We start from the raw sequence: 16,370 nt of genomic DNA, 5'->3' as shown, positions 1-16,370 counted from the left end.
AGATTTTTAATATGTATTTCTCTGGAAACTCCTGCTGGAGAGGGGTGAAGAATGTCAACCAGGTACAGCTCATGGCCTTGATTGAAATGTGTTGGTGAGCTCTGTACCCCATGCTGTTTTTTCAGGCAGGGCTATCTTGACAGCATTATGGGCCCCTGCACCAACCGCTCACAGGAATAAAAAGTAAATGGTCAATAATATTAAACATATATTTATTTTATTGGCACTTCAACAAAATTGGTGTTAAAACATTAAAAACATGATGTACAGCAGCAACTAATCAACGTGATAAATATTTGAACAATACACAAAGCTTGAAAAACACAATAATACTCAGTAAAACACACAGATTAGATGGCATGGTATGAAATTACTATGAACTTCTTATTATAACAAGGATTTGCGGCATTTCTTTTCAGATAATTGCTTTATTATTGGCTTGGTCAACGGGCTTCAGGATGTCATTTTCCATGCACATGAGTGAAAGCCAGAGGTGAGCTGCAGTTAAGGATTAGACAGGCCAAGGGGCAGGAAAGCTGGCAGGAAAGCTGACAGACTGTAAAGGAATATGGTGAACAGGAAGCCAGCAACAAGGGCAGGCAGAACTACCAGGAGCAAAGCAGGAGAGTCACACAAGACAGGCCAGAATAGACCATTCAATAGCCTTGTCCTAGAAATATTATGGCATGGCCAGGCCAGTAAGAACCACTGCATTGGGTGGGAGAACTGGAGCTGTCCTGGTGCCAGAAGTGCAATAGTTTCAGAGGGTAGCTGTGTGGGTCAGCAGTAGAACAGCTAGATTGGAGTCCAGTAACCTTAGAGACCAACAAGAGTTTTGGGATGTAATATTTCAAGAGTGACAAAGGGAGCTTTGATTCATGAAAGTTCCGAACCAGAAAATCTTGTTGGTTTCTAAGGTGCTACTGCACCTTAATCTAGGAGTTAAATGTTTATCCTTCTTTCTCTGTGCAAATGTCTCCAGCGTACAGATCAGAAGGGTCAATCCTGATCTCTCAGATGCTGTCTGTCTGCTGATTTAAAGCATAGAGATGGGAGGAAACTGCCCACTTCCATAGAAGAAAAGGCTCCAGCGTACAGACCAGAAGCAACCTGGTGCTTCCTTTGGCTCGCGGGAGGACTTTCCATCAAGGGCTGAACTTTTTAATCTTCTCAATGCTACCCCATGTCTTCTTGGAGACTGAGTAGCTATTTGTTTCTATTCTAAGGCTTTGTTCTGTATTTGTTAGCTGCCCTGGGTGTTCTTTTTTAACCGAAAGGTGGCATGTAAATAAATGAAGAAATTCTGCATCACTCAGATTCCATATATCCAGGCAGACAGAACTCCGCTTTTGGCAAGCAGTAGTATTTAAAGTCCAGCACTTGCTGTCCTCTCTGGCACAGGTGTTGAGATGTCAGGTTAAATCTGGGTTGCCCTGTCTGTGTACCCCCTGGGAAAATTGTTCTCTGGTGCCCACAAATGACTGAGATGAATCAGAGACTGAGACTGGGCTTTTACTCAGCTGACCACATCCTCTTCTAGAGGGTAGCAGAATAGTTAGCAGGAAAGTTATCTCATGCCAGCTTGTACTGTTGAAGTCACACTTTTACAGATTACTTTTGGACACCTGTCTGCTATGTAACATTCTCTAACACTCCTACACTGATTCTAGAGTAATGGAGATCCAGGAAAGAAAGGTATCCTGAATAAAAGGTAAGTTCTAGAGTTTTTCTTTTTCTCACTTATTCTGGAGAAAAGGTAGTATCCTCTGTGTAAAGACTTAAATAATAGTATCATAGAATTTTATGATTACCCAAATACATGGTGAAGGCCAGTGGAGAGCTGAGCCTATTGAATACATCTGCCAACCTGTGTTGATTTTCTCTCCACAAAGAACACATTTAAGGTAAGGTGACCAGATTTTAACATTGGTAATGCGGGACACCATTGACTGGGGGGGGGGGTGTCTATATGGTGCAACAAAAAGTTTCATAGAATGTATAGAACGCAAAAATAGCATTGTAATATATATTTTTTAATTACAACGTAAGTACAATTTGCCAGATACCCCCAGATGTCCCTCCAAAAGTGGAACAATCTGGTCACCTTAATTTAGGGGGGAAAGAGCTGGTTTGGAACTTCAGGTACTGGATTGGTGTTGTTTTGGGACTTGTCCTACACATCTGGGGAACAGCTTCTGGTCCCTTGTAATGACTTGCTCAGCCACATCACTATTAAAGAAACACGTTCTCCAAAGGAATTTCATTCAGTGACAATTACTCCAAAGATCTCCTTTCTCGTGGAAGCTGGAGAATTTTACTTGATACTCCCAGTTCTTCCAGAGTCTGGAATTGGTTTTTGAAGTAACTTTTAAAAAATGAAATTAGAAATTCAGAGAACTTGATTCTTTTTTTTTTTGTTCAAATCCCTTGATGGAGGGGGTCACAGGGATAGTTGCAGGGAAAACTGCTGCCATGTGGGTGGAACCAGAAAAATTCAATCTTTCTCACCCACATAGCAGTCATCCAGACTCTGCCATGAACTTTCCAAATACAGTATCTTTCTCCAGGGAAATCCAGGAGGTACATAAATGCACCATCATGCTTTGGGGAAGTGAGAAGAAAATCAAGTTCCCAACAGCATCAAACGTGGACCAAAAACCCACATAGAACATGCCTCCATATCTAAATCCTTTCTATCCCACCTGAGTTAAGTACTGTCAAGCTGCTTCGACTTACGGCAACTCTATGGGCCATTCCGCACCAGGATCTATGTAGCAAATTGGTCGCGGAACGAAAAAACGCCATTTTAAATAGTGGAATTCGTCGATATGCATACCTGCCTTTGTAGTGGAATCCAGTTGCGTTTCTATCGTTTCCCACAGGTTTCCGGTCTCGGCAAAAATCGCTAGCCAGGAAGCGATATTGCCGAGCTTTGTCCCGCCCCTGGCCGTCAATCAAAAGAGCAGCCAATGGGCGGCCGTTATCATGCTCCCGAAAAGCCCCTTTCCCTTTAAGGAAGGTTTAAAAAAAAAAAGAAAAACACATGTTGCAACGAATCTGCGTTGATTTGTTGCAACGGAGAGACCCAGCTAGCAAGCAGGTGGTGTTTGAGCTGCCGTTTCATCGTTGCCATGCTCCCCCCGAGTGAAAAAAAATACCCCCCCCCCACACGGGCGCGATTTTCGCCCGAAAATAGAGTGAAAAATAAAGGGGAAATAAACCAGCAAACGGGGCGGTGTGTTGCTTGGTGCTTGGTGACTTTAAACAGCTCTGGGGAGGGACTGCAGCCGGGGAAGCCTCGCTGGGTAAACGAAGGCTCGCCGGTGCGTTGCTCTCTGCTCACTCCGAGAAAAAAAAATGGCAATCGCTTCGCCGGAAGATCAGAAGAGAGAGCCAGGGGGAGGGACTTTGCAGAAACCACAACAATGGTAAAGCACAGAACTTTCCCGCTAGTGTTGCAGATTGGTTGCAAGAGTGTAGTGCTTTCTGGAGGGTGAATCCACTTTTTGGGATTTCCCTGAAAGCGCTACAACGAAGCGCTTTTTGTGGATCGGTTTCAGGAGTGTTGCAGATTGTCAAGAATGTTGTGCATAACAGCAAAACAGTAGCAATTTCAATTTGCAACCATTGTGCAATTTTGAACGAGTGCGGAATGGCCCTATGAATTAATAACCTCCAAAATATCCTAGCATTAACAGCCTAGGTCAGGTCTTACAAAATGAGGGCTGTGGCTTCCTCTATTGAGTCATTCCATCTCATGTTGGATCTTCCTCTTAGCCTGCCGCTTTCAACTTTTCCTGGCATTTGTATCCAAAGTACAATAACCACATTTTAGTTTCTAGGGAGAGTTCAAAAGAAGAGCTGGTGCTTATACCCCATTTTTCTCTACCTTAAGGAGTCTCAGCATGGCTTACATTCACCTTCCCTTCCTCTCCCCACAACAGGCACTTTGTGAGGTAGTTGAGATAGTTCTTACAAAAATTTGAATGGTCTTCCAGCAAGCTTCATTTGGAGAAGTAGGGAATCAACCATAGGGTTCCACCTTAGAGTCTGCCACTCTTAATCACTATACCAAGCTGGCTCTCAAGGGTTAATTCCATCCCATCTGAACATTAGAAAACAGTTTGAGAGGGTAGCAATCCTGGTCTGCAGTAGAACAGTCAAATTTGATCCCTGGGCCACCTTGGAGACCAATCAGAAAACTATACCAGTTATTTCTCAAGGTGCCAGTAGGTGGCATCCCATACTAATTCTTCGGGAACTTTATAGAGCCTTCAATTTTGAAGCTGTTTAAGCATTATATTAGAACTAGTTTCAAAGCCCCTTTATAAAAAGGGGTTTTGAAAGGGGAGAAGGCGCGTGAGTCCAGCATGGAGGGAACCCCCAGCAGCCGCGTTTCGCGCGACTGCTGGGGGTTCCCTCGGGCGGCGGTCTGACGCTACGAGAGGCGCTTCGCGCCTCTCGCCGCATCAGTCCGGGAGCAACTGCGAGCCGCGCTGCGCGCGGCTCGCAGTTGCTCAGGCTGGGAATCGGAGGGACCAATCGGCAGGCGCTTCGCGCCTGCCAATTGGTCCCTCCGATTGTCTGTCGTGAGGAAGGGTCCAACCCGGACCCTTCCTCATCACGGACAAAGCCCACCTCTAGGGGGCTTAACGAATTATTTAGTCCGTGGCGCCCGTGGCGCCACGGGCTGTTTAAAGATTACTGCTTTCTAAAAGTTCATGTAGTGAAGTGGCCAGATAAAAGACTGAAAACCCAACTGTGGACTCACTAAAGCTAAAATGTCTAAAATGCATAAATATACCAGATTTTTACAACTTTTTACATGCTGAACAACTATTTATACACATTCTAAAAACTAATTTCCAAGTATTCTCAACTTTGGGGTCAACAGACATCCTCTTTTTAGAGGACATGTCCTCTTTGTGTGTGTTGATCCTCTTTCAGGCCCTTTTTTAAAAACCTGATGAAAATGTCCTCTTTTTTGTACTGGAAGGTTAGAAATATTCCTAGTTAGTAGCAATTATCGTAGCTTAAATAGTATTTTAAATGAGCTTTGTCATAATGATCACTTATTTGATGTATTCAGTTGGGCAATATGTCCTCTCTTTTGCTTTTCAAGATGGTAAAAGCAAATGATAACCCTACTCAACTTGCAAATACACTTCCTCAAAGGAACTGCTTCCTTTTCTCCAGGATGCAAGCTGACTACTCTCTAAAAGCAGAGAGAGAATCTGTATATGTGGAGGCGGGGAATTGGAAACCATAGGGCATGTCCTCTGTGAATGCTCACTTTATGTGGGAATTTGAAATAAAATCATTGCCCCTCCCCCTCATCCTGGATTCCCAGTGACCCTGAGGAAGGGAAAATTAAGAGCCCCCTATCTGGGGGGAAATACTGAGGTCCCCAAACAAATTGCCAAATTCTGTGCCATAGTACAGATGCATTGGGACAACAATATGGCAATAATAAATCCAAATAGAGTAATCTCTCTTCAGTTTCAGATGTTTTTTAATTCTTACTTCATCTAAGTCCCAGCATGTTCCGCCTGCTGGCTTTGTCAAGGGACAAATTATTAGTGTTTCAAACACACTTCTTATAAGCAAATACTTGTATCTTGGACAGAGTATAAGGTCATATTAACCGCAGCTACTCCTAGCTAATGGCGTTCCAGACGCCATTATATAGCTTTATAGCTTTATAATGTTTAAATGTTTGATTTATAAGTGGTTCTTTTGTTTGGCATTTGTACAATGTAAGTTGTGTAAGAAACAGTTTACTTAGTTGGCTGGCATCATATGGTCACCATAAGTCTGACCTTGTATCTGAGGGAGTGTGTGCGCATACAAAAGCCTCGAATAAAACTGTGTTGGTCTTAAAGGTGCCCCTGGACTCTAGATTTGTTCTGATGCTTCAGACCAGAACGGCTACCCACCTGAATCTATGTTTGTTCATATAATGTTTTTCAGGATACTGCAGAGCAGTCAACGTGGGGGGGGGGGGGAAATAGAAATATGTAATTATTACAGATTCTCACTTTGCAGAATTATGGTTTTATTATTATACTAGTAAAAGAGCCCATTGTATCCTAAATACAATGGGCGCTAGGAGGCAGTGGGAGAGTAAAAGATTACTTACCCGGCGCTGGGTTTGGTGTCTGGCGGCGAGTATTAGCGGCGGCTTGATCGGCGGCGGCGGAGGCGGCTTTACAGTGAAGGGTGGCGGCCATTTTGAGTGGCGGCTTGATGGCGGCGGCGGCTTGATCGGCGGAGGCGGAAGCGGCTTAAGAGCGGAGGCGAGGGTAGATCGGCGGCAGCAGAGGCTTGAGGGCGGAGGCGGCTTTACCGCGGCGAGGCGGCTTTACCGAGGCTTGAGGGCGGAGGCGGCTTTTTGAGCGGCGGCTTGACGCGGCGAGAGGCGCTTCGCGCCTCTCACCGCGCCAAGCCGCCGGGCAGGAAGCCGCCGGGCAGGGAGCCCCCGGCAGCCGCGCTTCGCGCGACTGCCGGGGGCTCCCTGACCGGCGGGCTGATGCGTCGGAGGCGCTTCGCACCTCCGACGCATCAGCCCGCCAGCAAGGAAGCAACTGCGAGCCGCGCTTCGCGCGGCTCGCAGTTGCTTCCTTGAGCGGCAGCTTGACGCGTCGAGAGGCGCTTCGCGCCTCTCGCCGCGCCAAGCCGCCGGGAAGGGAGCAACTGCTTCGCGCGACTGCCGGGGGCTCCCTGGCCGGCGGGCTGACGCGTCGGAGGCGCTTCGCGCGGCTCGCAGTTGCTTCCTTGTGAGTGGGGTGGGAATCGACCAAGCCAATCGGCAGGCGCTTCGCGCCTGCTGATTGGCTCGGCCGATGGTCCATCAAGAGGAAGGGGCCAATCGGCACCCTTCCTCATCCCGGACCGAGCCCGCCCTAACTCCTCCTACACAGCCCTTACGGCTTTATTTAGTCCGTGGCGCTCGTGGCGCCACGGGCGGTGTAAAGATTTCACTCTTTGGAGTGCTCCTTCATGGAGTGTTTGTCTATAGAATTCTTTTAAGTCACCAGCTACTAGTTAAAAATTAAACCAAAGTCCACAAGTACCTTAAAAATGAACAGTTTATTTTAGCATATGCTTCCCAGAGTAAAAACTCACTTCATGAGATGCACCAGGAAGTAAGCTATGACTCCCAAATCTTATGCTGCAATAAACTCTAGTATTTAAGTTACTATAGGATTTCTTCAGTTTAATTTTGCTGCAAGAAATTAACAGCTGCCTCTGTCAAAAGTACTTGCTTATTTATTTTTGTATTTAAAACATTAAATAATTAAATAATGCCTTTCTCATCTGCAGAACTCAAGATGGTTCACAGTATAAACAAAACAATCATAAAAATACAATAAAAGAATGTAAATAAAACAACAATTATAAAAACATAATTTTTCACAATTTAAAAACTGCAGTTACATTTGCCAATAAATAAAACTATCTTCAACCGTCTCCTGAAGACTGAAAACAAAGCAGCCAGGTTCACCTCTCTGGGGCTGCCATCAAAAGGCCCTGTCCAGTGTGTCCATCAGATGAGCTTCTTTGATTAGTGGGACATTCTGAAGGGTTTCTCCCTGCAATCTTAATTCCTGGACATGTACTTATGGGAGGAGATGGTCTTTTAGACCAGTGGTCCCCAACCTTTTTATCACCGGGGACCACTCAACGCCGGGGACCACTCACCAGGGACCACTCAACACCTTTTACTGAGGCCCGGTGGGGGGGGTAGTTTACTCCTCTACTCTCAACCACTGCCCTAGCGCTCTCTGATTGCTATGGTGATGTTTAAACATCCCTTCAAAATAAGATACAGACACGCCACAACAATGAACATAAGGACAATGACAAATCAATGGGAACCCTGAGCTTGTTTCTCTGCAACGAGATAGTCCCATCTGGGTGTGATGGGAGACAATGACACCCGAAGTGTGTTGTAAAGGGCCAGGGGGGATGAAGTAAAGGGCCGGGGGGGAGGGGGGAGAAGGCGTCCTTCGGGGCCCAGCTCCAATTAGTCGAAGGATCACATGTGGTCCGCAGCCCACAGGTTGGGGATCACTATTTTAGACACCCCGATCCTGAGCCATGTAGAACTTTAACTGTTACAACAGAAAAATAAATCAATAATGTTTAGGCTCATTACGGCAGTGGCATCTATAGCTCATTCCACTTTCTTTATTTTTGTGATTGGAAACTACTCCCTTACCTTAATCTTAAGAAGTTATTCTAGATGTAAACATTTATTCAAATCTAAGTGGAAAAACCTTCCAATAACTTGCTTTAAAAAGTACATTTTTATAAATCTGATCTAAAAAATAAGAATATAAAATTATATTTTTATTAATCTCAGTTTTCATATAAATTTATAAACTGCAATTTCTTATGTTTCTATTTCTTTTGTTGTCTCCATTTTTCCTTGTCCTGTTTCTTAATCTTTTGCTGTAATATGTATTCTTCTGTGGTCACACTTCAAGAAGTTAATTTAGATTTATAACCATTTCATTACACAAAAGAAGTTATCCAGTAGAGTGGAGGATATAAGGAAATTGTGTTTATCAGAAGAAAATATACATAAAATCCTTGTGTGGACACTCAATGCCAAGTGCAAATGCCCCTGTGTTTACAGCAGCAGTGATGGGGTAAGGGGTTATCCTCTTCTTGTGGAAATTACTTGTACACAACTTTGACTGTTTTGTGGTTCTGTTGGTGAAACTATTTGTAAAGCCATCATTAAACATGTTTGCATATATCTCAGCAAATTGTATGATAAAGGCAAGAAACCTATAATGGCTTGATATTTTTAATTACCACCAAAAAAGTTACCACCTTTGCTGTGACTGAAATCAGTAAAATGCCATCAAAATTATTTTGAGACTAATGTGATATATTGAGTATATGTAGTCTTACATTTTTTGTTATGGAGCTATGTGATACTATGAATCTACATTTTTATACTTTTGTGTTACTGTGATTTTCTGCTTTCATAGTTTATATAACTTGAGGCTGAGACAAATAACCTGGATCTGAACTAATTACCTGTAATATTAAGTTTTAAACAGGCTCCCAAAATCATGAAACAAATGATGAAAACTCCAAACTTGCTGTAGAAATGTTTGCCAAAATGTTTTACTTCATAGCTCTGTGGAATATATATGCATACACAAAGTTTTCAAATCACTCTCAGCTGCAGTGTGGGCAAATTACAGTATTTACTGGTGTATAAGACTACTTTCCCCCCTGAAGAACATGCCTCCAAGTGGTGGGGTCGTCTTATACGCCGGGTGCACTTCAGTTGGGATAGACATAGCTGCCCATAGTGGCCCATAGTACTGTAATGTAATGTAACAAACTCTATATTTTGAGTGGAAATGTTGGGGGGGTCGTCTTATATGCCTGGTCGTCTTATACGCCGGCAAATACGGTACTTAGTACGATCTGTCTGTGAGATCAGATGCAGATGGGAGCAGATAATGTTATGACCAAGGCACATTTTCCTGTGATGAGCATATTCATCCCATGATTGCTTCTGTTCACAAAATTGACAGATTTTTTTTTTTTACTGCACCCTCCCTACCCCTGCAAAACCGGCTTGACCAGAAACAAATGTGAGGTACAGGAAATAATAGTATACCACAGGAAAAAATACTTTCAATTCCCCTTATTTTAAAAATTGGGTAAAGTTTCAAAAGCTACAGGAAATGTTAATGCCACAACTCATATTGCCACAATAATACTTTATTTCAAAGTTTCTCCTTAAGTGCATATGTAATATAATTTCAGTTTTGCTTATGACTTTACTTGACTTTACATGATATCTTTTTCACTCTCTTTTGAACTTTTGGCCACTCTTTTATTCATACTACTGTACTCATTCCTCAGAATTTTGATTACGTTCCTCCAAACAGATTTATCTCTGGTTTTTTTAAAAAAACATTGTCCTATGATTATTTATTTAGCTTCTGGTGCAGTTCTTGTGTTATTCTTTCTGGTGTAAACTGACATCCTCCTACCACCACCCTTGTTGCAGAGAACTGACTGATATTTTTCTGTGCTCTACTCTTGATTTTTGGAGGGGGAGAGGAGCAGAGGAAGATATTTAAAGGGACTGTGTGTGAAATCATCCTTAAATTAGTTTCCTCAAACTTAGCCCTACTGAATAGATCTTAGTGGGATTCTGAGTAAACTTCCTTAGGATTCCTTTGTTGGCCTCTTCTCACAATCAGTATCCTGTACCAACAATTAACAAATTGGCTATGCTGTCCTGCTCAACTTTGGCTCTTTCCTACTTTTGGTCTACTCCTTTTACCAGCTCTTTACAGTAACTGTTTTATTGTTATGAGATATTAGAGAATCTATATATTACATAGATCAAGATTCACATTACTATAGATGAACAACATTTTTAATTGCTGGTTTAGATTGTCCCTCTGTGAGTACTAAACCCAATATTTTCTATCAGTTGAAATCTTCCTCCTCAAATGTATGTAAACTCCTTACAGGAAAGAAGAAGAAGAAGAAGAAGAGTTGGTTCTTATATGCCGCTTTTCCCTACCCGAAGGAGGCTCAAAGCGGCTTACAGTCGCCTTCCCATTCCTCTCCCCACAACAGACACCCTGTGGGGTGGGTGAGGCCGAGAGAGCCCTGACATTCCTGCTTGGTCAGAACAGTTTTATCAGTGCCGTGGCGAGCCCAAGGTCACTCAGCTGGGGGCATGTGGGGGAGCGCAGAATCGAACCTGGCATGCCAGATTAGAAGTCCGCGCTCCTAACCACTACACCAAACTGGAAAAACATTTAGACTGTGACTCACTGCCGTTTGTATTGATTTTGATGAACAGGATATAGAAATCAGACCCAGAAAGACCAAATCCCACCTCAGCCACTATTTCACAATTTCAATATTTCAAACTAAATATTGCCAAGCACTTTGGAAAAAATAATTTTCTGTTAATGAGTAAAAAGAAGAAAAATTTTAAGGCAGGACTTTCCAGGACAAAAAAGGGAAAAGAAAGGGAAAGAAAATACAATTATCTTATAATCTTTAATCTGCTCCTCCTCCTTTATTTAATCCTGTGGAGCGTATTAAATAAAGGAGTAAGGGCAAGTTGGGAGGAGTTAGGGCGGGCTCTGGCCGAGATAAAAACTCGGAGGGGTGAATCAGGAGTCGCGAAGAAGGCTGAAGAACGCTGGGGGTGGGGCGGGGGGGCGCGCTGCCTTCTCCTGTCCGCTTCAGCGGCCGGGAGAAGGTTCCAGCTCGCAGCCACTGGGGGGGGTCCCTCCGCCTTCTCCCGGCCGCTGGAGCCGCCGGGAGAAGCATGGAAATGGCTGCTGCTGGGGGGGGGGGCGGCTCTAGTGCCCGCTGTATTAAAACTACAGCAGGCTTTATTTCTAGTATTATATATGATAGTAGTATTTATAGAACTCTTTTCTTTAGTGTTCAGAGCATTTCCAGTAATTATTTCAGCAATTCTTACAGTATGCCTGTAAGAAAGATCCATAATACTTTCCCGATATTGCAGAAAGGAATATAAATAGATTATTTGCCTTCAGGAGTGAAATTTAGACCAGGGACTTAATTGTTCAGAGCTCATCCTCCTAGCTACTACACTGCACCAAATTAACAGCGTGAAACATTTGAAGACAGGAAGAAGGGAAATAACCTCTGGAACACAGGATGGGCTCAAGAACCCTACACATACAGGCAGCTCTAACTACAACCCCAAATTCTGTATAAGAGTTTCTGTTTTCCATTCGATGAACGGTTTCCTGTTTTAAATAAGAATGAAACATCAGACTGTCCACACATACTCAGAGTTTAAATATAACATTTTAATTCAAATTACAAAAGTTTACTGTAAGAAATGCACAGATCAAAAAAGATTGTGTTTTTTCCCCCACAGCTTCATAACTGCAATGGAGCAGGTTTTTTAAAAAAGTATACATATACCTTTAATTAAAGATATATGGACGTATTTTGGCTTGCTTTGCATTTTGCTTCTAAGAATATTTGTTAAACATTCATTTATATTTTAAGAAAAATTATATCCTGCTATGCTAAAAGCTCAGTGTCAGCTTACAAACATCCATGGATATCACATATTATCCACAATTAGCCTGAGGAGGTTTATAACCTCTTCCCATGCCTTTCATGTCTTCCAAATGACGAGGAGAAGTGGCTGAGGAGATCTTCTTGTTGGCAAATAGGAGATTTGACTCTGTAGAAGAAAAAGACAGGGCTGAATTTTGCATTTTACTCCCTTTGCTGCAAAACATCGGGCAGTTCTTCAGAGCCTGCTGTTGAAAATGCTGATCCATAAAGATATAGATGATAGGGTTAATGCAGCTGTTTGTGAAGGCCAGGCAAGCACTGATGGTCAGTCCCCACCTGAGAGCCATCTGTGCTGGGCAAGAAAGATACACGTGCTGGGTCTCAACAAAGATGAGAAATGTGTTGAAGACATTGAATGGCAGCCAAAAACAGATGAATGTTCCAATAATAGCAAAAATGATTTTAAGGGCATTGTTTCTCCTGTTGCCTCGGCTGATGTGACCACGAAGCTTGAAGAAGATAGAGCAATAGCAGAACAAGATAACACCCAAGGGCAGCAGAAAGGTCAAGATGAGCAAGACCAAACTGAAAGTGGTGGGTGGCTCTTCATCCTGGCACAAAGGCTTGCTGGTGTCTATCATGGGGATCAACTTCCTGTAGAGGAGAGATGGAATTCCCAGCAGGAGGGAGACCACCCAGATGCAACCGCAGCTCATGCCTGCGCTCCTCTTGGTTCCAAGGGACCTGGAATCCCAGTGCTTCGTCACCACAAGGAAGCGTTCCACACTCATCCCCATCAGGAACAGAATGCTAGAGCAGCGGTTCACAGAGATGGTGTAACTGCTGAGCTTGCAGATCACTTCTCCAAAGCACCAGTAGCCGAGAGCAACTGACAGAGCCCAGAAAGGCAAAGTACATACAAAGACTAGGTCAGCCACAGCCAGGTTGAGAACAAATGTGTCCACAAGTCTCTTGCTGCCTTGTTTTCGTGCCATCAGCAGGATCACGTACAAATTGCCAAAGAAGCCAGTGAAGAACGTAATGAAGTACAGGGTGGGTATAAAGATATGAGCATATGGCAGCTCGTGCAACAGACAGTTGTCATCTGAATCAAAGCCAGAATAGTCTTCAGTGAATGATTCTAAGCCTGTGCTCCCGTTTGCCGTCATTGCTGATCCAGCAGGCTCCAAATGAACAGGTCCCACCTCTCTTGAAGATCCACCAAGCAAATACTCAGGCTGGCAGAAGCACGTGTGTTTTAGAACAAGTGAGGTGGTACTTAAATTGAGGGGTGGTTTTCTTGTTGTTTTGGAACTTAAAAAAAAAAAAAACTTCTGCAGTACTTCCTCTTGTTTTCATGAAGGGTTAGAGGGTGGTGCCAAGTAATACCTGCAGACCCGAGAGTCATCTAATTTTGGAAATGATTCACAAGATGCATATCAGCATTTTTGAGAGTGGATGTGATATAATGGTTAAGAGCAGCAACCTCTAATCTGGAGAACCACATTTGATTCTCGACTACCCCACATGCAGCCAGCTAGGTGACCTTGGACTAGTCACAGTTCTTTTAGATTTGTTCTCACAGAACAGTTCCGTTAGAGCTCTCTCAGCTTCACCTGCCTCACAGAATGTCTGCTGTGGGAGAGAAGGGTTAGAGGGTGCTGACTTTGACCTGAAAGAACCTAAATGGATGAAGACTAGAGAGGTTAAAGCTCAGCCTATTCTCCTTTACAAATCCACCCAGTGTAGTGCCATTGCAGAAGAAACCCTCAAGGAAGTACAGGGAATGGTGTTGTGGGGTTCTACAGTAAGCGATTCTGTTGGTGCAACTTGGGAGTTTATGTTATAAAAAATAGCAGAGTTAATGTATAAATGATAAGACCAGACAAGGCAGTTATCCTGCTTGCAATGGGCTTTCTTGCTAGTACTGTATATAAAAAGACAAGTTTACTAGCTAAAAAGTATAGGGGAAACTGGAAAGTAAAACAATAAAACACATAGCTTCCTTAGCTCATACAGGAGCTCTACACCTCAGCTGTTACATGGTGAAGGTTCATGGTGGATCTACCTATCTGCCTAAAGCAGATCTCTCTTCAAACAAAGGGAGGAAGGATAATTCTTCTTTTCCTGCTAAAGTTGCAGACATGGTAAACAAGTATGAAGCAATGGCCCCTAAACAAATCTGCATATTTATATGACCCACTCTGCCTGTCCTCATTAGCAACAAGCGTATACAAACAGTCAACCATGTAACTTAGCTCTTGCTAAGAGACAAAGTCTAACAGATTCTCTCTCCGATGTTGTTTAACATCTCTATGTGCTCCTTCACCCAGCTGATCTGGAGCTTTGGGCTGGATGGTCATCTATATGCCAATGGCACACAGATGTATATGTTGATGGGTTGCCATCCATCTATACCTCCAGATTCTTTAGCCAAATGTCTGGAGACTGTGGTAGGCTGGCTTAAGTGGAGTTGACTGAAGTTAAATCCAGAGAAGCCAGAGGTCCTCTGACTGGGTCAGCATGCCCCTGGTAGGCCACTGCAACTCCCAGCTCTTGACAGTGTCCAATTAGTGACTTTGGCAACCATCAAGAGCCTGGATATCTTGCTATCTATGGAGGTCACACACATTGCCTGCCAGGCTTTCTTTCATCTTCTCCAGGTGCAACAACTAGCACCCTATCTGTCAACACTCAACCTTGCCACAGTGATCCATGTCATGGTCACCTCCAGGCTAGATTACTGTAACTCACTCTATGCAGGTCCGGAAGCTTCAACTAGTCCAATGCAGCTGCTAAGTCCTTACCAGAACCCAGTGGAGAGCCCATAAACAACCTGTGTTCTCCCAGCTGCACTGACTCCAGGACCAAATTCAATTCAAGGTTCTAGTTCTTAGAACCTAAATGGTGTGGGACCTTTGAAAATCTGGGACTGTCTCTCACAATATGTCCCCCAGAAGGAGTTGATATCTAGTGTACTTAGAATTCCTTGAGCCCCTAACTAGGGAGGTCAAATTGGCCTCAATCAGAGCCAGGGTTTTCTTTGCCCTGTCCCCAGTGTGGTGGAACACAAAATATCAGAGCCCTGAAAGACCTTAGATAGTTCTGCAGGGCCTATGATTGAGGCCTACAGTAACATCTAGCCACCATTTAATCCACCTGTAGCTAAGTTATATTCTTCAGTGAGGGTTATATTACATGGACTCCCCTTTTCTCATATAAGAGTACTATTAAAGACAATAGTAGCTGTGTGATTTTAAAATGTTTTAAGCATATTTAATTAATTTTACTTTTGTACATTTTTTGAATCTATGTATTTTACTAACACTGTAATCTGCCCTGAGTCTTTTTGAGAAAGAGCAAGATAAAAGTCCATACCATAACCATTCCCATACATCAAAAGTAATATTATGCCCCAAGTTCTGCATCGATTTAATCATACACACCTTAACTTGTCCATCTTCAGTTTCATTTTTAACAGTAACTTATAAAGTTGCCTCTGTAAAGGTTTGTTTTGAAAAATAATATTCTCATGCTTTCAAGTTTTGAATCTTGTTATAATCTGATAATACTCCAACCAACTAATGTCTCACAAGGTCCTCAAAAGAATTTAATATCCCAGTTGGGTTCAAAAATCTTTATATTTGAGACAACCCAGTCTTCTCTGTTGGGATTTATCAAAATAAGCCTCTATTGGAAATTTCAATAAAGATGAATCAGCTGTTAGTCTTGATTTGCACTTTTTCCATATAGTTAACAAATTAGAGGACCATGAATTGAGTTCTATTGACCTCTTTATTTTGGATCCCAGCCATAAAAAACTGTGAAAACCTTCATCCATACTATTCTTCTCAAATACTAAATCCCTTGAATTCGGAGCAGAAATCCAATCAACCAGCCAAGATAGAGCTGCTGTATGCAGGTAAAGCTTCAGGTTCAGAACACCCTGGCCACCTCTTTTCTTTTCATCCTGTTAAGTTTTAAAAGCAATTCTTGGCCTTTTATAGTTCCATATGAATTTGTTGATTTTGGCTTGCCATTTTTGTAAAATCTTATCCTTAACTCCCAATGGAATCACTTGTAATAAAAAGTTGAACTTAGGTAATATGTTCACGTTGACAATGGCCAGCCTACCTGACCAAGAAAATTTCATTTTAGTCCATCTTTTTAGATCCTGCTGAATTTTAGACCATAGTAAAGCATAATTTCATATAATTTATTCAGGTCCTTATATATGGTCACAACAAGATATTTGACTCGATCCGGGTTAACTTCACATCTGGAATTATTCCTTAAATTTTTCACAG

At 42.8% G+C, this 16,370-nt stretch overlaps 2 protein-coding genes across 2 annotated transcripts in view; both read right to left on the bottom strand.

Annotated features, from left to right (window-relative positions):
* The window catches only part of RPL10A (ribosomal protein L10a), a 486,091-nt gene that overhangs the window by 250,347 nt on the left and 219,374 nt on the right, over positions 1 to 16,370 (bottom strand). The gene's annotated exons all lie outside the window — the stretch shown is intronic.
* GPR25 (G protein-coupled receptor 25) lies at positions 12,107 to 13,272 on the bottom strand. The gene is given in 2 exon segments (XM_077334241.1): positions 12,107 to 12,128; positions 12,130 to 13,272. Coding segments are annotated over 2 exon segments (1,125 nt in total). The 5' UTR covers positions 13,233 to 13,272.

This window comes from Paroedura picta, chromosome 4 (assembly GCF_049243985.1).
Source record: "Paroedura picta isolate Pp20150507F chromosome 4, Ppicta_v3.0, whole genome shotgun sequence".
Classification (NCBI taxonomy): Eukaryota; Metazoa; Chordata; class Lepidosauria; order Squamata; family Gekkonidae; genus Paroedura; species Paroedura picta.
The sequence above is the reverse complement of the archived record's forward strand: the minus strand, read 5'-3'. Positions and strand labels throughout refer to the sequence as shown.